This window comes from Botryllus schlosseri, chromosome 7 (assembly GCF_051294905.1).
Source record: "Botryllus schlosseri isolate E-star chromosome 7, Bs_hap1, whole genome shotgun sequence".
NCBI lineage: Eukaryota > Metazoa > Chordata > Ascidiacea > Stolidobranchia > Styelidae > Botryllus > Botryllus schlosseri.
In genome coordinates, this window is record NC_137242.1 from 16,909,159 (window position 1) to 16,932,115 (window position 22,957).

The 22,957-nt window shown below is 41.6% G+C and overlaps 1 protein-coding gene and 1 long non-coding RNA gene across 2 annotated transcripts in view; one reads left to right on the plus strand and one right to left on the minus strand.

Annotated features, from left to right (window-relative positions):
- LOC145442785 (uncharacterized) overlaps window positions 1–21,168 on the plus strand; it is a 36,155-nt gene extending 14,987 nt beyond the window's left edge. Inside the window, exons 12-14 of the mRNA XM_080320776.1 lie at window positions 1,491–1,631; window positions 1,928–1,990; window positions 10,973–21,168. Coding sequence (XP_080176902.1) covers window positions 1,491–1,631; window positions 1,928–1,990; window positions 10,973–12,929 — 2,161 coding nt within the window. The 3' untranslated portion in view covers window positions 12,930–21,168. The remainder of the gene's footprint in view (window positions 1–1,490; window positions 1,632–1,927; window positions 1,991–10,972) is intronic.
- LOC145443001 (uncharacterized) overlaps window positions 1–22,957 on the minus strand; it is a 297,994-nt gene that overhangs the window by 210,657 nt on the left and 64,380 nt on the right. The window lies entirely within an intron of this gene.

Here is a 22,957-nt window from a genome sequence, read left to right on the forward strand (position 1 = left end):
ATAATTTCTCTGCGTTTTCTCCAGGGAGTGAACTTGTGTGGAAATCAAATGATGTAGGCTATACAGTACTAAACACAGTGAACAGTCTTTCACTTGGTACCATAGTTGGTAGCACAGCAAGAACTGGGAATCTTTGTTTATTTTGGTTCCATGACTGCAAGGGATCTTTTCTTCATTCGTTCCACCAAATATTGATATTCTTCTGGCAGTGCACCTGGAGCCTTCAGAACATCACTAACAGCTGAAGAGAATGTGCAAAACAACTTAAATTGTCCATGTCCGCTCCACCCATCCTCATGACTATGACCAGCATTTCAACAATCAGCTGATCAATCTTTTACACACTGTCAGAATTGGCCCATGTCATCATGGAATCAAAAATATTCGTATGAATCATTGGCTCTACTCCCTTTTTGCTTGATTTTCTTGCACTCTATGCCCGCATATTCCTTATCATGGAGACCCCTCAGTCAGATGACTCCGTACATTACTGGTATTTTTCGCTTTGTTGGTACCGAGCCTTGGCTTGTGAGCTTCCTACACAGACACCAACAGCACTATCTACAGGTAAATGTTTAGACGCGACCTTTTTCTCTGTCATCACGACGGTCAGTCCAGATTGAATGAAGTTTTCATTTCTCAAATGAATCGATTGAAATCTTCTGCATATAACTTTCCATTAACTCGATGTCTGTTCTCTGTCTCTAGTCTTCGATCACCGCAGGGGGATTCCCACTGAAGTCACTAGGGCATAACGGTGAAAGTATATTTTTCACATAGGGCTACTGGCCAGTGTGCATTGCAGCTTGGCCATTTATCTTTATAATTTACTGGCATTCAGTGAAGACTTAGCGTCTTCTCTGACTCTTACGACCATGTTGTGACGTCAGGAAAATGGCCGATAGTTTTTTACCTCCAGTGGCCGATACCGATATTTCTTTCCAAGTGTGATATCGACTCGATATTATCGGCGAGCCGATAATCGGTCGGGCTCTAATCCTGACATATTATGAGGACTAAAGAGGAACAGAAATTTTCCTTCCCTCTAATTCCACAACCAAGCATTGAGAAGTCTTATCTATTGACGCAGCTATAATACACACGTGAGGTCAAGTCATTCTAGATATTATCACCTCCCTGATAATATTGAAAACTTCCCATTTGGATTAATAATTATTGAGTAATAATATTATTATACTTCTTTCAATAGTGCCCACCCAAATATGATGTCTTTCAAATGGGTCAATGTTTTGTTTTATCTGGTAAGTCGCAAGATATTGATCTAACTGATGGCTTATAAACATATCCATATCCATATATCAATCCACTCTCATGATCACGACGCTTCAGTATTTAGATTTTATTGTCTTGTCAGAATGATCTGAATTTGTCATGTCCATTTACGATTTCAGTTCAACTCACGTCCTCATTATTTTACACTATATACCATTAGTGGGAGGGACTTGAAGGTTATGACATGAACTTTGCAGCGCTGGATATCAGTCTTTCGAAATTACGATTCCACAATCTGGAGAGATCCCAGTGAGTTCGAACGGACCGTTTTACGGCAAATACGACTATCGCTGCTATTACAACGACGTCGATGAAGAATCCTACTTTCGCTTTGTAAGGTACAGTGAGGATTATATTCCAATCATTTACTCGTGGCCAACAAGGTCATCTGCTTTGTATTCGGCGTGGGCTGATATTATTGTCAAATATCCATTAGATTCAGAAAATTGAGACATCGCATATGATTTACATGTCTCAGTTGTATTTGAAACCGGTCTCATTTGTATATAACGTCAATCGTAATAGAATAAACTTTTGCGATAGTCGTTAGTTCTCGGGCTTTGAAATTAGCAGTTCGACTGGATTCGGACTATCTGAATTATTCGGTTGACGACTGATTTCGATCTCTATTCAGGAGGATTTCAAACACCGCAACAACGTCGGCTTCAACAGCTGCATACGAGACTACTACATCAAGGTGATTTTGCAAGATCCTATACTTTCCTATTTGCGATCAAATAGTGACCTGTACGCAACCGTAGCACTGCGACGAGCTTGAAAGTTCAGATCACAGTGAAGGCTTTGCATTGTCAATTCTGGAAGAACGATGGAATCCAGTCAACAATCATTATGACTTTCAGCGCTCGCAATGTAGATCATGCAATACCCTTGACAGAAATGACCACCGTATATTCCGATCATATATACCAGCGGTCGGGAACCTTTTTTGTCCGAAGAGCCATATTGGCCCTATTTTTTCCATCTCTACTCCCAAAGAGCCATACATGCCAATAAACTGTTACGTCACAATTGAAAATTCATGACGTCATGGTAGCACTAATTCGAACCCGCTACACGGGATTCCTCGTGTGCGCCATATTTTCTCAGTAAAAGCTGGTATTTATTGTTCGGAAATAAAGATCGAAACGAGAGGTATAGAACAGACGGGTATAGAACAGACGGGCCAAGCCTCACCCTTGATAACGTAATTCATATGTAGCTTAGAATTTATTACAACTGATATTAATCGAATGTGACTGTCACATTGATTACGAAAATCTAAATACTTAATCGACTTCTCAAAGTATTCGGCGGTTACATAAAGTTGCGCTACACGCCTACATTTTATCGCCGGTACTACACAGTAGGGATGGTGTGTACGTGAGGTTCACGTTCGCGTTCTGTGTGTGAACCTCAGAAATTTAGAGGTTCACGTTCACAAACGAACCTTGGTAGGTTCTGCACTGTGAACCTTTTTCATATATTACAATTTTCACTTCATTATAACATCTTTGGTTGAAGTCTATTGCATTTCTACTGCGGGCCACTCTATGCATGGCGCTGACAGCATAAAAACAATCTACACTAAACGAGCATGCACCTTGACAATCTCAAAAATTGTACTTGCTTTGTTACAAAAGTATGCTCGAAATATCCAGCTTGACTCTCTGCTGCGAGCTTGACCCGCAATCACACAACATCAAGAGCGAAATACACTACATGTAGGTAGTCATCGAATGATGCTTATTCAACCAGTCAGTGAAATTGATATCGTTGTCTGATGTAAAAATGTAGCAGGCGTGCGGATTCAATCTTGATTTTATATGTTTATTATATCATAAAAACCAAATCCGTGCAATTGAGGTGTTGGCTACTGCTGTATACCTTGTAAAATGGAGTGGTATCGGTAGCAAGGATAGAAACCCGTTTTAAACTCTGCTCGGTATCAACGTAGCAATACTCAGACGCCAAATACATTGTCCGTCTGGTCTAGACCGTAAGGCGTAAGCTCATATACCCTTGCAAGTCATCGTCGAAATTGTTGTCAAATCGACGGAAGATATTGGTTTTATGGGATCATTATATCATTTGATTACCCCAGTTGATACATTTGTCGACGTTTGAAACGTCAATATGTACTTCAGCATTGTGGCATTATGTGGCCTGTGTCGTCGCCAGAGCTTTGGAGCCGGAGCCCCGAAGCCGTGCATTTTTACCGGAGCTGGAGCCGGAGCCGGAGCTCTACATAAAATTCAGCCGGAGCTGGAGCCAGTTATTTGAGGGGTAGCTCCAACTCCGGCGTATTTCATAAGATGCTATTTTATATGCAACAACCGTATCTGCTGATTTCACATAATTCAACAGCAGGCCTTCGCGGAATTAAGTATCTTTTCCTCTTTGGCGCTACCTTTTCCGACTAACCATGTTCCTGGGGATTGAAGGGCAGAGCAGTCATATGTTCAATGTTCAATTTCCATATACGAGTGCCGAACCTCGCGGTGTGCGAAATATGCGTGTGAATATTGTGGGTATTCGGCATCATCAGCACTACCGTGTTGGTCCATTTATACGGTTCGAAAATAATGATCACTATGTATTACGCGAAATGGGAGAGAGGATAAAAACGTGATTTCGTTGCACATGTCGATATGACGAGCACGAGCCGAGAAATTCCATCTCATCGTTGCTATGAATCAGATGAGAAAATATTCGTTCTTTCGTGTTAGTTCTTTAATCGGGCCGCGAAATTGGACAGTGTTATTGAGTATGCAATTATGCATGCTAGTTGGAATTCATTACTGCCCATGATTGTCATTCACTCGAGTAGGGATTTTCGAGCGTAAATAGGGGATGGCAGAAGAGTAGCCCAAAAACGCCGTTACACTCAGCAAACAATTGTCGCGGTGCGAGCTACTCAATGCGATGTCAGGAGTCAGGACCCCATGGTATTTTATGTTGGAGATAAATTACTGATTTGATACGCGATTTCCAATTCGTAATCATCTGTTTCGTAAATTCATTCTTTATGTCTGCTTGATACTCTAGTATTCCCGGATTATTGCGCACTGTGACTTGTAAATGTGCAATGTGCATACTGCATAGTTTAATTCGTTATGGGCACGGCGCAATGTGCATGGCACAGTGTTTAATTCGATTATTTGATTCGTTTCAACGGGAAAATATTATAATTCGATATCCAATATCGAACGTCAAACCATTGGTCATTTAGTACATATCGAATTTCTATTGATTACGTCGTGATATCCGCCAATATTGCTCTTACTACAGTTACAGTTGAATAATAATCGCACATTTAAAGATTGAAGTGAGCTGTGTGGCTTAATGTTAACGAGTACAGTGCCAGTGCTAAAACGCCGCATCAGAATTTTAATGCTGTACACAGCAATGCCACCGAGGAAAGTGCGTTCTAGTGCAACTATGAAGGTATCGACAATTGACAAGTATTCGATATGACGTCACAAGCCGGCACGGCGGCACCTATGTCTTCGTTCTTCATGCACGGCGGCACCTATGTCTTCGGCGGCACGGCTGACAGACTCTAGATTACTATAGATAACTAACCTACGGGTAAATTAGTAATCTATATAGACCGGGGGTGGCCAACCTTTTCGGCTAAAGGACCACATGACATTGACGAACGAGTGCGCTGCCCACTAGCCGCGCCAGGCGCGTAAAATTTTCAAAGGTAATATTATTATTACTTGGGTATATTGCGGGTCGACTGTACACCGCCCGCTGAGCTCAGTTTGCAAGGACAGGACTATTCGGCATCTGGACATATCGATATCGAAGATTTCCGCTAATATACGACAATCATTTTGTGCCTACATTTCATCGTCGACGATTTTTCTGCGAGCGCAAACGCGAAAATACTTACTCTCGTAATAGCGAATATAGTTGCGAATATAATTGCGAATATAGACTCAATCGGCTAAAGCAAGCGTTTTTTCATTTTCAGGTGGGGTTAGGCTACAAAGCAAGTACTCGTGTGACAATTGAACACGCGAAGCGTGAAGAAAAATTTTACTGCTTTTTTAGTTTATTGTAATGTACGACGATTTACTAAAAATGTGACTGGACCCTGGATCTGCCAATGCGTCGGAACTGATATTTTAGTAATCAACATCCCAAGTGTCGCGGCCAGACTAATCATATTTTTGGTTGGTCTTGCAAGTTCACAATCTGAGCAATTCAATTTCGATAAACAGAATTTCGATAATATAATGGAGAATTAGCTCGTGGGCTACTCAAAATTCTTCTCGCGGGCCACATATGGCGCGCAGGCCGCGTGTTGCCCACCCCTGATATAGACAGACACCTTCGATAGTTTTCAGAGCCGGAGCTGGAGCAGTGGTAATAATGCGGCTCCGGAGCTGGAGCCGGAGCTAATGTATGATAGAAGAAAGCTCCGGAGCCGGAGCTGGAGCAATGCAAATTTACGGCTGCTCCAAAGCCCTGGTCGTCGCTAGGCATCGCGTAGCCTACATTGATATAGGCTAGCACTTCACTGAAATGCAGGGTTGCAATCAGCAATATGACGTCACGTGAAGTCACGAGGTTCACGTTCGCGTTCACACAGAACCTTTCAAAAAGGTTCGCGTTCACACGAACCTGAACCTTCCAGAGGTTCACACCATCCCTACTACACAGAGCTATACTTACCGATCAAGAACGTGGATAGCTATGACGTTGTTTGTAATTCGAGTTTGTAATTGTCACATTCACAACAGTTCATTTCGCGGCGTAGATCAGGAAGACAATGCGTATTTGAAAACTGCGTTTTGAAATGGGCGGCGCCGTGTCTGCTATGCTCTTTGATTATTTCAACGCATCGCACAATTCAAGATTTCGAGTCGGGTACATAGAATTCGCGAGGGACATTGGCCGCCGGCGTGACAGTAACTTGAATCTGATGATTTTGAAGAGGGGTCCGAGCCCCTAAACCTGAAGACGACATTGTCGTTATCCGTCAAAGACATGTTTGTACTGCCACGAGAATAATTATTTTGGCCGTGACTAAAATTTACCAACAACTCGTTGCAATATTGATCAATTCAATACAAAAATTATTATTTGGCAAAGAGCCATATCTTATACCCAAAAAAGCCATATACGGCTCGCGAGCCATAGGTTCCCGACCACTGATATATACTCTAGGATCTGTCCTCTTTTTTGACGTTTTTGAAACTGTCCTCGGAGGACGCCCAAATGTCCTCTTTTTTTAGAATTTTGGTTCATATAGAAGAAAAATCCGGCTAAGATACCGTAAATCAGCACTGAAGTAACGCTCCGGCGGCTATTTCGGGAGCGAGCCGGAAAGCTGACCTTTTTATTTTGTCAACCAACGGATAATGTGGAAAACTGTATTTTGGGAGTTGAGCGGGAAAGTTGACCTGTTTTTTTATAGCCAATTGACCACGAAGTGGGAAAAATTTACCATTTATTCCTGATTTTCCTCCGGTATTGCAAGTCTGTAAATTTTGAAAAGTGTCCTTTTTTCAGATTTCCAATTGCCAATTAGGGACGGTGTGCACTAGGGTTGTCCAAAATTTGGAAAATCTTCCAAATCCTCCGTTGTAATGTCTCATTCTATAGAATATTGATAAAAAACGACACTGGGCCTAAAAGAAGCTCACAGGAAGGCCGTTAAGATTTCGTGCAAAGCGTTTGAAAGTAGCTGCCGAAGAATGGGCGTGCCACCGATTAGAGCGTAGCCGATTAGCCAATCAAGAGCCGTGGTTTCGTGATTACTAGTCTTCTCGCCGTTCTATGGTCGGTGGCTAGCCCATTCTCCGGCAGCTACTTTCAAACGCTTTGCACGAAATCTCAACGGCCTCCCTGTGAGCTTCTTTTAGGCTCATTGTCGTTTTTTATCAATATAATCTATAAAATAAGACGTTACAACGGAGGATTTGTAAGATTTTCCAAATTTTGGACAACCCAAGTGTTCACGTTCGCGTTCTGTGTGTGAACCTCAGAAATTTAGAGGTTCACATTCACAAATGAACCTTGGTTGGTTATTCACTGTGAACCTTTTACATATATTAAAATTTTCACGTCATTGCAACATCTTTGATTGACATTTATTGTATTTTAACTGCGGGTCACTGTTTGAATGGCGCTACCAGCATAAAAAAATCAACACTTAGCGAGCATGCACCTTGACAATCTCAGAAATTTTACTTGCTTTGTTGCAAAAGTTAGCTCGAAATATCTATAGCTATCCTTTCATTAATATTTAGTGACTCTCTGATGTGAGCTTGACCCGCAATCACACAACACTGAGAGCGAAATACACTACGTGTAGATAGTCACGTAATGATACTTATTCAGTCAGTCAATGAAATTGGTATCGCTGTCTGATGTAAAAAATCAAACTGGCGTATGGGGTCAATCTTGATTTCATGTGTATATTGTATAGAGTTGTCCAAAATTTGGAAAATCTCAAAAAGTATCCGTGATTGTGTCTCATTCTATAGATTATTGATAAAAAACAACAATAAGCCTGAAAGAAGCTTACAGGAAAGCCGTTAAGATTTCGGTCAAAGCGTTTGAAAGTAGCTGCTCAAGAATGGGCGTGCCACTGATCATAGAACGGCGAGAAGACTAGTAATCAAATAACCACGGCTCTTGATTGGCTAATCGGCCATGCTTCAATGACCACGGCAGCAGCAGCTTGCTGATCAGGTGTTCAAGAAGTCTGCTACCGGCGGGGATTCTGAGTGCGCATTGTTATTAGTTTGGCAGGTGATGATTTAAAATTAATTCAGGACATGTTGAGGTACGAAATACATGATGAACAAACAACACCTGCTTCACAGAAGTTTTTACAGCATGACTGCTTCATTGTGAAGTAAACGGCTGAAGCCTACATGTCGTGTTTTCATCGAGAGAAAGCAAAGGCGTGGAGGATCCGTACTGAAACGGTGAATTCGCTCAACACTTGCATAAGCGCCTTTGCTTTCTCTCGATGAAAACACGACATGTAGGCTTCAGCCGTTTCCTTAACAATGAGGCAGTCATGCTGTAAAAGCTTCTGTGAAGCAGGTGTTGTTGTTCATCATGTATTTCGTACCTCAACATGTCCTGAATTAATCTTAAATCATCACCTGCCAAACTACTAACAATGCGCACTCAGAATCCCCGCCGGTAACAACCTTCTTGAACACCTGATCAGCAAGCTGCTGCTGCCGTGGTCATTGAAGCATAGCCGATTAGCCAATCAAGAGCCGTGGTTATTTGATTACTAGTCTTCTCGCCGTTCTATGGTCAGTGGCACGCCCATTCTTGAGCAGCTACTTTCAAACGCTTTGACCGAAATCTCAACGGCTTTCCTGTAAGCTTCTTTTAGGTTAATTGTTGTTTTTTTATCAATAATCTATAGAATGAGACACAATCACGGAGACTTTTTGAGATTTTCCAAATTTTGGACAACCCTAATATTGTATCATGAAAAGAAAAACAAATTCATGCTATTGGGGTTTAGGCTGCTGCTCTATAATTTGATAATGGGTTAATATCGGTAGCAAGTATAGAAACCCACCGAATACATTGTCCGGTCTGGCCTAGACCGTTAAGGCGTAATATCATATTCCCTTGCACTTCCTCGTCGAAATTGTTCGCAAAGGGAAGGATGTTGGCAGTATTCGGCCCGAGTCTTCGCTAGGTATCATGTCCTTATGTACATTAGGCTATCACTACACTGAAATGTCGGGTTGGAATTAGTAATATGACGTCACGTGACGTCACGAGGTTCACTTTCGCGTTCACACAGAACGTTTAAAAAAGGTTCGCGTTAACACGAACCTGAACCTTTCAGAGGTTCCCATCATCTCTAGATTTTAGTAGTAATAAGCGGCTATCATTGAAAAAACCTTGAATATTTAGTGACTCGTTGCTGTGAGCTTGACCCACAATCACACGACATCAAGGGCGAAATAAGCTACATGTGGGTAGTCAGCGAAAGATGCCTATTCAACCAATCAATTAAATTGATATCGATACCCAATCGCCCATTTCATGGCCAGCGCCCCTTCGCGTACGCGAACAACACCCCCAAGGGGCGCTGGCGCCCACTTTGGGAACCACTGTTATAGTCTTAGTCCAAACATTAACGATAATAAATAGATTTTATGGTCTAAATTCGAAGGAACTTTTTGCTGGCCGGTCAGAATTGGACTTGAGACTTTATTTTTTACGTTACCGGATATACATAGATATGTTTTACTTTATTTTGAATAAGGAATACGCATACGACGTATGCAGAATTGTATAGGCTCTGCACGCTCGTAACAGGCATAAAAGTAAACGCTTTTCCGGTTCAGTTTGTGCTTTAGTCCAGGCATTAACATTCAAACTTAGGTTTTATGGTAAAAATTCCAAGCAGCTTTTCGGGGGCCGCTCAGAATAACGTCGGGGCCCGTATTTGGCCCGCTGGAGGCAGTTTTCCCAGGTCTGCTATAGTTCGTCTCTGTACGATTTTGGGCAACACCAAAAGTCACTGCATTTGCAACAGTTGGAACTTGAATACATCTCATGTCGTAATCTCATATCTGCATGCTATCATGGACCTTTGCTCTACATGACACTTAAACCTACTCGTTATCAAAGGCTTGCAGGGATATTGTCTCGAGTTCAAGAATTAGTCAACACTACAGTGCATTTCTGCCTGTAAATGGTTTAGATTAGCCATACAAACCGGTTGCACAACCCTTACATTAAAAAAAAACTTCACGGCCCCTTGTTATATAAATTATTTTTAGTGACCCGGGTCAAAGACGTCGATCTGGGAATTTTACGTACTCCAGTCCTGGTTAATATTGGTATTGCCAGAGTTGCGTCACAGGAATTGTAAGGTTGTGTCAAAACTGCCACGAATAATACACATTTTCAAATTATCGCCGACGCAGCCACCCTTATTTCGAAGATTGCAGTACTCCGTCTTTCCAAATATGTGTTATTCTAATTTCGTCCCCATTTCCACCCGCTTTGAAAAACAATTGATTTCTGCGGTCAGTAAGTGTTACGACACAGTAAAAACCAATGTGATTTTTACAACAACACAACTGCTCCCTTCAACACGCAAAGACGTTCTCCCTGCACTCCAACAAAGTAATGTAGTTTACGAATATAAGTGCCGCTGTGATTGTGGCTACGTGGGAAGAACGTCAAAACGTCTGCAGGAACGCATAAACCAACATGTCCCCGGATTTATCAGAACACGTGCATCACGCTTAGTGAAAAGCTCACCCTTAACTCATCCGCTTAAGATTGATGCTGACCGATCAAAGGCCATTAATTCTGCCATCGGCAAACATCTGTTAGATAATCCGATTTGTGCGAATAATTATCGAGACCACCGATTTCGAATCGTTGGGCGGGGCCGTTCACAATTCCATTTGTGTGCCTTGGAGTCGACTTTTATCAAAATACACCAACCAAAACTTGTCAACAAAAGGAGTTCGTGTACCACCTAAAAATAGTAGATTGAACGCTCTCTCTTTCATGCTAATGACGTCATAATTTGTGATACGATTGTTGATATATAATGTTCTTTCCAATTCTCTACTAGTTGCTGACGATTACCCCTGACGAGTGTCAGCCGAAAATATTCAGGTTCATTTCAATATGAATATACTATTCAATTTCGTCTCTCTAGATTTGGAAATGATTCAACCACACAATCAAGCGCAGCCGGAACCGAAACACCAACGAATTACCTAGGTACAGTGGATAATTCTGTAACATCTAGTACGGATGACTTCACTTCAACCAGTGCTGGAACTACAGACAATCTCAACACGGACGTGACAATGTCCATGCTTAGTATGTCAGAAGATCCTGAGACATTAAGTCAGTCTACACTGGCAGCTATAAACACAGTTGTGAATACAGCTACTACGACCAACAGTGGTGGGACAGAAGAGCCCGAGACGCTGAGTCAGATTACGCCTGGGGCCACGGACGCAGTAGTGAATACGGGCACTGCTACCAGCAGTAGTACGCCAGAAGAAGTCACATCTTCGAATACTGGCAGTACTACGAAAGAAGAGCCTGAATCTTTGGGTCAGACTACTCTCACCGCCACGAACATAGATGTCAGTACGGCTACTGCGACTAATGGTATTACGACGGAAGAGCCTGTATCCTTGGGCCAGACTACGCACACCGCCACGAACATAGATATGAGCACGGCTACTGCGACAGACGGTATAACGACAGAAGAGCGCGAGTCAATGGGTCAGACTACAATCACCGCCACGAACATAGATGTCAGTACGGCTACTGCGACTAATGGTATTACGACAGAAGAGCCTGAATCCTTGGGACAGACTACACACACCGCCACGAACATAGATATGAGCACGGCTACTGCGACGGACGGTATAACGACAGAAGAGCACGAGTCTATGGGTCAGACTACACTCACCGCCACGAACATAGATGTCAGTACGGCTACCGCGATCAACGGTATTACGACAGAGAAGCCTGAATCTCTGGGTCAAACTACACTCACCGCCACAAACATAGATGTCAGTACGGCTACTGCGACTAACGGTATTACGACCAAAGAGCCTGAATCTTTGGGTCAGACTACACTCACCGCCAGGAACATAGATGTCAGTGCGGCTACTGAGACTACTGGTATTACGACCGAAAAGCCTGAATATCTGGGTCAGACTACGCTCATCACCACGAACATAGATGTCAGTACGGCTGCTACGACGAACGGTGTTACGACCGAAGTGCCTGAATCTTTGGGTCAGACTACTCTCACCACCGCGAACATGGATGTGAGTACGGATACTGCGAGCAACGTTATTACGACAGATGAGCCTGAATCTCTCGGTCAGACTACACTCACCGCCACGAACATGGATGTGAGTACGGCCACTGCGACCAACAGTATTACGACAGAGGAGCCTGAATCTTTGGGTAAGACTACACTCACCACCACGAACATAGATGTGAGTACGGCTACTACGACCAACGGTATTACGACAGAGGAGCTTGAATCTTTGGGTCAGACTCATACACTCACCACCGCTAACATAGATGTGGGTACGGCAACTACGACCAGCGGTATTACGACAGAGGATCCTGAATCTTTGGGTCAGACTACACTCACCGCCACGAACATGGATTTGAGTACGGCTGCTGCGACCAGCGGTATTACGACAGAGGAACCTGAATCTTTGAGTACTAGCAGTATTACGACAGAACAGACTGAATCTCTGGGTCAGACTACACTCAACACCGCGAACATAGATGTGAGTACGGCTGCTGCGACCAGCGGTATTACGACAGAGGAACCTGAATCTTTGAGTACCAGCAGTATTACAACAGAACAGACTGCATCTTTGGGTCAGACTACACTCGAAGCCACGAACACAGACTTTAGTACGGCAACTGCCACCAGCAGTATTACGACAGGAGAACCGGAATCGCTGATTCAGACTACGATTGCGGCATCGAACACAGTTGTGTCATCTACTGATGCTAGCAGTGTTACGACAGAAGCGCATGAATCGCTTGGTCAGACTACGCTTGCAATCACGAACACAGTTTCGACCACGGATAGCACCACCAATAACATTACGTCAGAACAGCCTTAGTCATCAAGCCAGACAATGTTCGTGGACACGCTAACCGTATGTATTCAACATATAATGACAAGCCACGAAGGCAGCACCTTTGAGTCAACTACCATGTCATTCAACGATACGTATTGGTTTGCGACATTTAACCCAACATTAAGAGACATTCCACATCCAATCACTTTTATTACTCAGAAAACCAAATATCCATGACATATTTTCAAATACTGATGAATTAACCAACCACATATATTGTAGTAACAGACATCATGACACCCTCCATTGGGCTCGAAAGTCACGTGACTTCTGGTTCGCTGGGGCCAAACAACTATCTTAGATAGCCGCTGCCTGTGTTAATTTGCGATATTGGTCTGTTTTTAAATCGTATTTTCTGTCTTAGTGAGGTTGTTTGAAGTACAGTTCTGGGTTTTATGTTATCTTCTAAGACTTATTAGCTGGTTTCAGGACTTTTAGATACTAACTAGGTAGGATTATGTTGTTTTGCAGCCGCGCAAAATGCCAGGGTATAACGTGCCAATTTGTTATAATGGATGAGAAAAAAATTCGGAGTAGTCTTTCCATCGACTTCTGAATTGCCAGAAAACGACAGATAAGTGACTGAAATTAATAAAGTTAGTGAGAATGATAAATATAATTAACATTTGAACTATGTTTACTTGTTTGTTTGGTGGTATCAAATGTCATACCGGTATCTCGTGTGCCCCAAGACAGCGTAATCGAGTTAGCTTCAATAGCAAATGATTTAAGATAAGCCACAGTTATTAGATTTTTTAAAAGTGTTTATATAGTGAAAGTGGCCTAAGAATAGATGCATCAACTGCAGGCATCGGTTAGCTTTTAAGATATCTGTGCCATTTATCGAAAAAGATACCGTAATCAAGAATTTCGGTCAGCCAAATTTATATTCAACCATGCCAATCAGAAGGAAGTTATTGATTGTTTCAAGGATAGTGCTGAGAAGACTGCTATTGCCTGACAAGGACAAGAGTACCGTACTTTCGACTTGGTTTTTTTTGATGATGCTGCGATTTACAATTTGGTATCATTCTAACTGGAATGTAAATATTCTTTTAATGGGAGACCAGGTCTTGTTGTTACTCATGACACTACTTCCTATAATTTAGTACTGGCACGGTTGCCAATGTTTTTTCTAAATTTTGGTCAAGTTTCTATACATCAGTGTTGTTCAAAAATAACTTTTTTTCCAAATTTCACTGGCTCATGAACAAAATTGTTAGGGGGCTTGAAAAAAGGTTGCACACTAGATTTGGCTCAATTCCAACATGCAGAAGTGAAGCTATCAGATTTTTTAAAAAAATTGAATTTATTGAAAAAATAAAATAGTTTTATTGAATTTTACTGGCTATGCCATGAAATTGTTGAGTTTGCAAAAAATGTATAGCAAATTTGGCTAGTTGAGCTAAATTAAAAATTTTCTACTTTCAGTAGCTTTTGCATTGCTCTATACAAAATTTACACAAATTTCTTGAACAAAAAAAAACTATTTTATTCTCTTTATAGATACTTTTAGATGTTTAACAAATCAATGCAAACATTGATGCTAGCCTCACTAATCTGTACCCGATTGCTGTGCTAGTGAAGTTGCACCATGCGCTATATGTAAACCATATCCGGGGCATCTCTGATCCCGGCATCTTGTGTGATGCAATTGGTATCTCCGCCAAAAACCGCTCCCCAGAAGACACCATCTCCTTCATCGCAAGAACGAGAAGCACAAGCACGCTATTTACCCCTTGAACTGTGAGAAAATGCAGCTCAACTGTCTATGGAATGACGTCGCCGTAGGGAGGTGGAGCGACACACTTCAAGACGGTACCGGCCTTAAAAGTCGGGACCACATATACTTCCTGAACTCGTAGAAAACCACCCAAAACGGTGGGAAGGAACTGACATTGTTGTCGACATATGGTACATCAATGCCACCAGTAGGTCATTTGTGTGAGACCAGCCTCGTAACCATACGGACCCAACAACACTGGTATCCCTTACCGTCGTTCTCAGGGCCAGAGCACCGTGAATTTACACAAACGCCGTTCAGGATCTTGGCTTGTCAATGGAAGATACTTACGTCGACGCGATGCAGAAACGCAATAACTACAGATTGCCATGGAGTACTCACAGTTACACTGCTTGCTATTATTCTCGTCAATTTCGATATACCAACACAGTCCTATCAATTGTATTGCTTATGACCAATGTTCCCTCTAAGCTGCGCACGTGCGCAAATGCGCAGTGCTGAAACGGTGTCTGCGCACAGAAAATCTACGCTGCGCACAAAAAATCAGAAATGATGTTTTTTTTAATAGTTGTTGCGCACTGTTGTCCAATGAACCACGCAGGCGCGCAGATTCGTGAAAATTAAGATGGAACAGCGATACTGATATGATTTCAATAGCGCATTATTTTCCGGGAATGGCGAAATAACATGGTTTAACAAAGTTATAAATAATAATGGGTTAGCTCGAAGTTAATCTCCGAGAAACTAACGAATAGTCTTCTCCGCGTGGCATGAACATTGCGTAAGATTTACTCAGGACCGTAACTTTCGCACCCTAACCCCCCCAATTGGAGGGGCCGAGCTCGAAGGGGGTCCAAAATTATTTCGAGAATTAACATAAATCATGGTGTCTTTTTCAGGAATTTTTTTTCGCGCTACGCGCGTTTTATTATTGTCAGATATCTGATTATTTGGTACCCTTTCCCAACAAAAATTACGCATGATTTATAGAAATGGGCAGTTAAGCGTCGGCCAAGACATATGAAGTTAAAGGCTATGTAACATGTGACTCCAAGAAGTGTGCCAGAACGATCAGCAGCGAGAAAACCTTGGGCGAAAATGACTGCCCCGGTGCTGACCGAAAACTTCGATATATACAAATGAGGGATATCTAGAACTATCCCTGATACAAATATATGTGTAATTGGCCATGTCCATAGGCGCCTCAATGGCTGGCGCCGAATGTTCCTGTCCTGGCGATCCGAGTCCCACAACAAGACAAATGCCATATCAAGGGAACATTATTTTCCAGTTAAGAAATACCAATTTGAAATCGTAAACGTCTTTTACTTTAGTACGTTTTGGCGATTTCAACATCTTTTGACGTAGCAGATAGTGGGGTCACGAAATAGCATCACGTAACGAAGTCATTACGGTATATCAACGGGTACGCCCGAAGATGTTTTATTATTATTTAGAGGGCATATCTATTCCAACACACCTCACTGGATCAGCTCTACCGGTAAATGTGATTATATGAGCAGGGAGAGGATAAAATATGATAGCAATATATATGCAATTCCGATCATATTGGCCGATGCAATGATGAATTATATAAATTTTTCGCGTTTTGCGCGTTTAGGGACGCCGCTACTAAATGGGCACCAATTGTAGATGATAAGTACCGGAAAAGCCTAGAGCCCTAGGGGAGTTTGGGGGGCCAAGCCCCCCAGTAGTTAGTTTTATCACACTATTGGAGAGTGGTTGCGCACTGTTGTCCGAGGGCCTGCGCACGTGCGCAGTGAGTTTGCGTGTTTGCGCAGACTCTTGAAAAATTAGAGGGAACATTGCTTATGACTGCCCATTTTCAAGCCAACTGTGTGTGTTTAAGTGAGTCGTCAGTTGAAGACTACCTCCACGGTAGCAGTGTATAGCTTAAGTCAAAACTGCATCCGTTTATGGCAAGTTGGCAACATTAATCAGGAATACCTAATCTGTGACCAATACCTACAATCTATTTGTTTCATTCTCGGTACAAAGGAAATACATTCTCAAGTTGTGAATTTGTCGAATTTATTGGCCAGTTATTGATTTCGTAAGCACTCTTAGAATTTTGTAAAATCAAGCGAGAGTATGCAACTATGCAAGATTAAGAAAGTATTGTTGTGGAAATATTATTATATCAGAATTAGGTAGTTCTTCTATTCAGAATCTTGAGGGAATCGTCGGGTCCAAAACGAAGAAATGGCATAATTTTTGAGTATGCAATGCACAAGCTGCCCTGCACTTGTCAAAGTACTTGTGATGCTGGGCAAGTACTATAGTATCACCGACTCATTTCAAAATGAAGACTTTCTTCTAAACGCTCAAGTCTATTAATGATCTTGATTTGGTAGAATAGGGACACTTGATATCTGTCAATACACACATTACAAAAGTGCCGCAAACATGTCCTAAAACTACTTTAAAAAATATAACACTCCGGCAAGTATGCAATATTACATAGTACTCTGAAAAGGTGGAAATACTATCTTCTTTACTTTCATTCAGTGTGCATGCCTCCTCTTTAAATCGCCTAGGTCAAGATGGGTGTCTGATTCCATAGACTACTCCAAGTCGCTTCGACATCTTCCTGTCTGATTCCATAGACTACTCCAAGTCGCTTCGACATCTTCCTGTCTTTTCATTGTATCGCATTGTGTGGTGTATTGAACTGATAAAATTGCTAATAAACCAATGATGATGATGATGATCGTCTGTTTGCACCACAACATAAATGCTTTCAAGTTCAAGGGTCTCTTTGCTTTTTGATAAGCTTTTTCTTTCTTTCTTCTCTTGCTTGCTTCCATACGTCCTCGTCAGTGGTGCCGATTTTCGAGCCTCATCGGCTTTACTTACCCATCAGGGCTTGATTACATGACGCTGCTCATGTAGTTAGGTAAGCCGTGGGGAGTCCAGATAAGCCTCCGACCCACTTGCGTCAAGTGGGATTCGAACTCAATTCCAACGCTTCCCCAATCTTTCAGGTAATTTTGCAGTTACCAGCCTCTGCGTCATAAACTTTCATTATACTCATGGCTGAACTGAATATTTCCCAATTCTTTGCCATCACCACCATACATTGCTGATATTGGATGGTCGTTGTCTAAATCATTTTGACTTCTTTCGACCGGATTCGGATTATTTTTGAAGAACTCGCAAATCGTAAAAGTAGCTTAACCAAATCCATCTGAAATCAAATTGAACACGGTACGGTTATGTTACAATATTAATAATCTCCGATGTTGACTGATCACTGTCTCCGTGTCGATAAGTATACACTATACACTTGAAGCATAATAATTCTGCAGCCATACCATGAATAGTTAGTAGGTCCAGATGAAAGTACTAAACCTTGGAATTACTTGTTTGACATAGGCTATCTTAAACTGCTCTATATTCCATCATGTTAATTGAATACTATACATTGTCATCTATCTGCTCGAAAAAAAATCAATCCTGTAACACAAACACATAATGTGACAGCAAAGACCAGCGCAGTAGCAAAAATTGCGACATACAATTATTACAAATGCATTACTGTCGCAGAAAAGATGATACCAGAAACGCGCTTGGCCCCAGACGGTGGTTGCTATGCTGAAAAGTCACGTGACTTTCGAGCCCAATGTTCAGGTATTTTGACCATAGTGAGCTATATTGTGTGAACACAAGCAAATGTCACGGCTCAGTGAAATTGAACTACATCACACATTCCATTTGGTCAAAGGCAACTTTACGACCATTTCTGACCGGCTTGCCGAGCACTAAATTCGATAAATATCAATATCAATAACAAGCTGCTGCTGTATCGATTACGAAAATATAAATTTTATTCTGCTCATAGTCCTTTAACCCCCCAAAACCAGCCTTGTATTTTGCATTGTAAATTGTGATCGAGTTTTGAATTGTGACGCACCAATGCTGTCTGACTCTTTCTTCTTAGCTTTATTCTCGTTTCGCCAGACAAAATTGTTGCGTCATAATGACGAACGGTGGTGTTCTCTTTCAAGATACATTGATGCCTTTTGTAGACTTGTAATCGATAGTGATTCAATTACAAAGTAAAATTAGGTTATGATTATCTTAGAGTTGGGGACCTCTATAATAGCACTATATGTCATATTTGCCCGATTACAGTATTTATTCTCGAAATATCACCCAGTGTGGTAGCAGATGAATGCTTTTCCTTTAGCACACCCGATTTAATAATCAATACTGACACCCCTTCTAGCCACCACGACGATACCTCAGCAGACCCCGTAACTTACCAAACCGCTATGCCGTGAGATGAAACCCGCAAACGATTCCAAATACAAAATGGCTTGTCCGTTGCTCATTCGAATAGTCACGTACACTGCAGTCAACAATATCTTAGTGTCTTTATCCGTTTTACCTTTGATTTGTCTATATATCACCTCAGGTGAGATGCTATCGCATAGCATCATACTGTGATTTCCTTCTCCGATTTCCTTTACTGTCAAGAAAATGGTACTATACCAACGGAGTGATTATGGATTTCCTGAAAACCCATCTCCCACTGTTTACAACAACAGATTAAAATTTAGGTATTCCTTCGCAACATGATACCTATAAATCTGAACAATTCATCCCAAGCATTGACAAAGCGATACCCATTACCAAAATTCAATACATTTGCAAGACTGTAGTGGCTGACGATTTATGGCTGAAAAGGCGCATCACATTTGGCCGCATGCTCCCCTTTTCTACGACAATTGCTTATAAGTTACGGAGCAAATACTGACATAAGATTTCTGTTAATCAGCTACACGAATTTTGAAACTCCTAATTGTTATTTGGTAAACGTCCCAATGCACTCCATGTACCACATGACTCGTTCAATTTCAATGATGTTTATGATGCAAATTTCACTTCTGCTGCTGGCAATAGTTAAAACCGGCAGACAATATATTTGCAATGCACTTCGCACGTCGCTCGTAGTCTTCATTCCAACGATTCTGAATTGATTTATTGAAGTTCACTTGTTCCAAGTTTGGTGGCATCAGGATTACTACGAATGTAGGTAATCAAGAGACGGGGTCTATAATGTTCTATCCAAGAGCTTCATGTGAACTCAATTGGTCCATGTAAGCTACTTCACTGTTGAAAATTTTGACACATCTGCAGTTTCATGATGAATATATTTATTTTCTTGATTGGATCTTCACCATGGTCTGTATCCGCGGTGCATCCGTAGGTAACTGTTTCACCTTCAGCAAGTGTTGGGATCAAGTCACTACCTTCGAGTCACGAGTCATCTCGAGTCATTGCACATTTTCACTCGAGTCAAGTCAAGTTACTGTTGTTTTGGTGGTGACTCGAGTCAAGTTGAGTCAAGTCAAGTCAAGTCAAGTTAAGTCAAGTCAAGGCACGAGTCAAGTAACGATTCAAGTCAAATTGAATTTTCAAAGTATGTGGGATGACTGATGATGCAGCGTCATTACATTTTGATGCCTGGGTGAAAGACGGATTAATTGGCCATTTATCCTGAATCAAATAACGAATATATAGTTAAATATACATGCAAAAAGGCGCTGTATCGCTCACGCACACGTAAAACTGTTAATAAAATACGTAACTGCATAGCTGTATGCTACTGTCTGCTAATATCAGCCAAAAGAGACGATCGGATACGAAGCCTCTACAAGTTGAAGCAAATTAATATGGTACATACCCAGTACCCATCCTACACATCGGTGGGAATATAAAGGCGTAAACTATGTTCGTTCCACTAAAATCATACAAGGGAGTTGGTAAAAGTGAGCACTGGGCAATGTAAGCACTGAGCCGTCTAAGAAACAAAGATACGTTGCTATTAGATTAATCTACAACACTACTACTACTACTACTACTACGACAACATAAGCTGTGATCGTTTCGTTTGTGGTCAATTTATTTGTGATATAAGAATGGAGGATCAATGAAACATACAAGTGAATGGACTGGTTGCTCTCACAAGTGACACTGGCGACCGGCGCATCGCCAACAATCCGAACACACAAAAGATAGGGTGATTTAATCGACACCGTTTTCTTGATGACTCGAAATTGACTCGTATATTCTGCTCCGAGTCACGAGTCAATCCACATTTCTGAAGCGCCGAGTCAATTCAAGTCAAGTCATTTCTGCAAAGTGACTCGAGTCAACTCAAGCCAAACAAAAATGTTGACTCGAGTCAAGTCATGACTCGACTAATCCCAACACTGCCTTCGGCAGATTTTATGATGCCATATCAATATATACAGTATTGGTGTGGTAAACCAAACTTATTTCCAATGATGAATAGAATATAGAGGTACCAATGCATACAATAGTTTTTTTGCTTACTTATCCTGTAAAATGCCTGTATCCAACGTTATATTTCGCTTAGTTTTCATATAACACTATTATCTTTATTGCATAGCTCTATACATTGATATCAATATAAAAGTGTCAAGCATATGTTCTTCCTTTCGTACGTGGGAGATGTAGCGAGGTATATTATAGGTATGTCTATTTACGAAATTGTTACTATTACCATTGTTGTTGTGAAAAAGACAAGAATAAAATATGGTGACGCATTCCGAATTCTAGTCTTTTGCTTTGCAACAACGTATGGTTCTTGTAAATCAGGGGTCACCAACGCGGTGCCCGCGGGCGACTGGTAGCCGGCGAAAACAATATGAGTCGCCCGCGGTGGCAGTAGCAAATATTGAAATTAGAGTTTTCAAAGTGGAAGCGAAGAAGGGTTTCATAGGAACAGCAGTTGATCATGCGTCAGTCGAACCTAAGGAACATACGAACGCAGTTTTCGACTGGTCCGTCGCTCGTCTTCGCCCACGAGGAGGTTTCACGGGAGTTAATATTCCCGAGTCTCGACGCGTACATTGACGCTTGGGCATTCTCTTATCTCTAACCACCGCTAAATTAGATTTGCATTGTATTTCGAATTGGTCCATGATACTGTGTCTTGTTTTTATTTTCGTTCGTTAGTAAATTTTAATTATATTTATTAGTTATCGACTGGAAATTGCTCCTGTCCTGGGCGGCTCGGCTCTGAAGACTTTGTCATATCAAACTGTTGATCCTCTCTCGATGGCACTTCATCAGGTTTACCGGTAGAGCTAATATTTTCAAAATTTAGGGCAAATAATTATAAATTGTGTTTATGACTCATAGTCACGGCTACTTCTGAGTTTTACACGCCTTAGACTCGGTCGGCACGTTGTCAATAGTTTTTTGAATCATGTTCTAATTTCGTAATGATTGACTCTATAGTCGAAAGGTATTGGAATCGCTCAGGCGTACCAGATCAAACTAAGGGGAAAATTCCTTTTCCATTCGCATTTCATCACAGGGACCAGGGAGGGAGCATGATTTTTCTCCGCGGATCGCATTTTACCACGTGGGGCTCAGATTACAATGTCTGATGTACTCTTATAATTATGAATACAATTAGATTTACTTCTATAAATTTATGAGTATTTCGTTCGACAGTGAGTACTCTGTTTTCTTTCGCTTAACGAAGTAATTTTGGGTCACCTTCGAGTCCAGTTTGGAAAATAAATTGCCCGAATATCTCCGTGCTCTAATTAAATACTCAAAAACTGATGGGAAGCATGCATGCATGGAAGTTGTCCGCGTGGTCTTACAGAGACGTAGGCAAAAAACATTTGATAATTAATGAAATTACTCTGCGCGGCGCAAATGACCTTATAGGCAAAGGGTCGGGAACCTTTTTTGTCCGAAGAGCCATATTTGCCCTATTTTGTCCATTTGAACTCCCAAAGAGCCATGCGTGTCAACCAACTGTTACATCACAATTCAAATCCGTGACGTCTTGGTAGCACCAATTCGAACTCACCACGTGGGATTGGTCGCGTGCGCCACATTTTCTCAGCAAAAACTCGTACTTATCATGCTGGCTGCTTTATTTAAGCATGCGAAAATCGAGTTACGAGAACGTAGGTTCGTGATGGTGATGCTCCTATTATGTGCGAGAACCCATTATCACATACGTAGGTGGAGCCAAACATGGCCACTGCAGCAGTATATATGCCTACCCACTGTATGCTGTGATACGTCAGTGACGTTGCGTCAGGGGAGGCAAGTAATAAGCCAGTACCTCACCTGTCGTCAGAATTAGTGAACGAAAACTGTGTAACCTTCAATTACTATTGGTATTTTCTATCGAAGTTCATGAATGACAAAATTTTGAACATATTTCTCCAAAAATCACACAATTTGCATA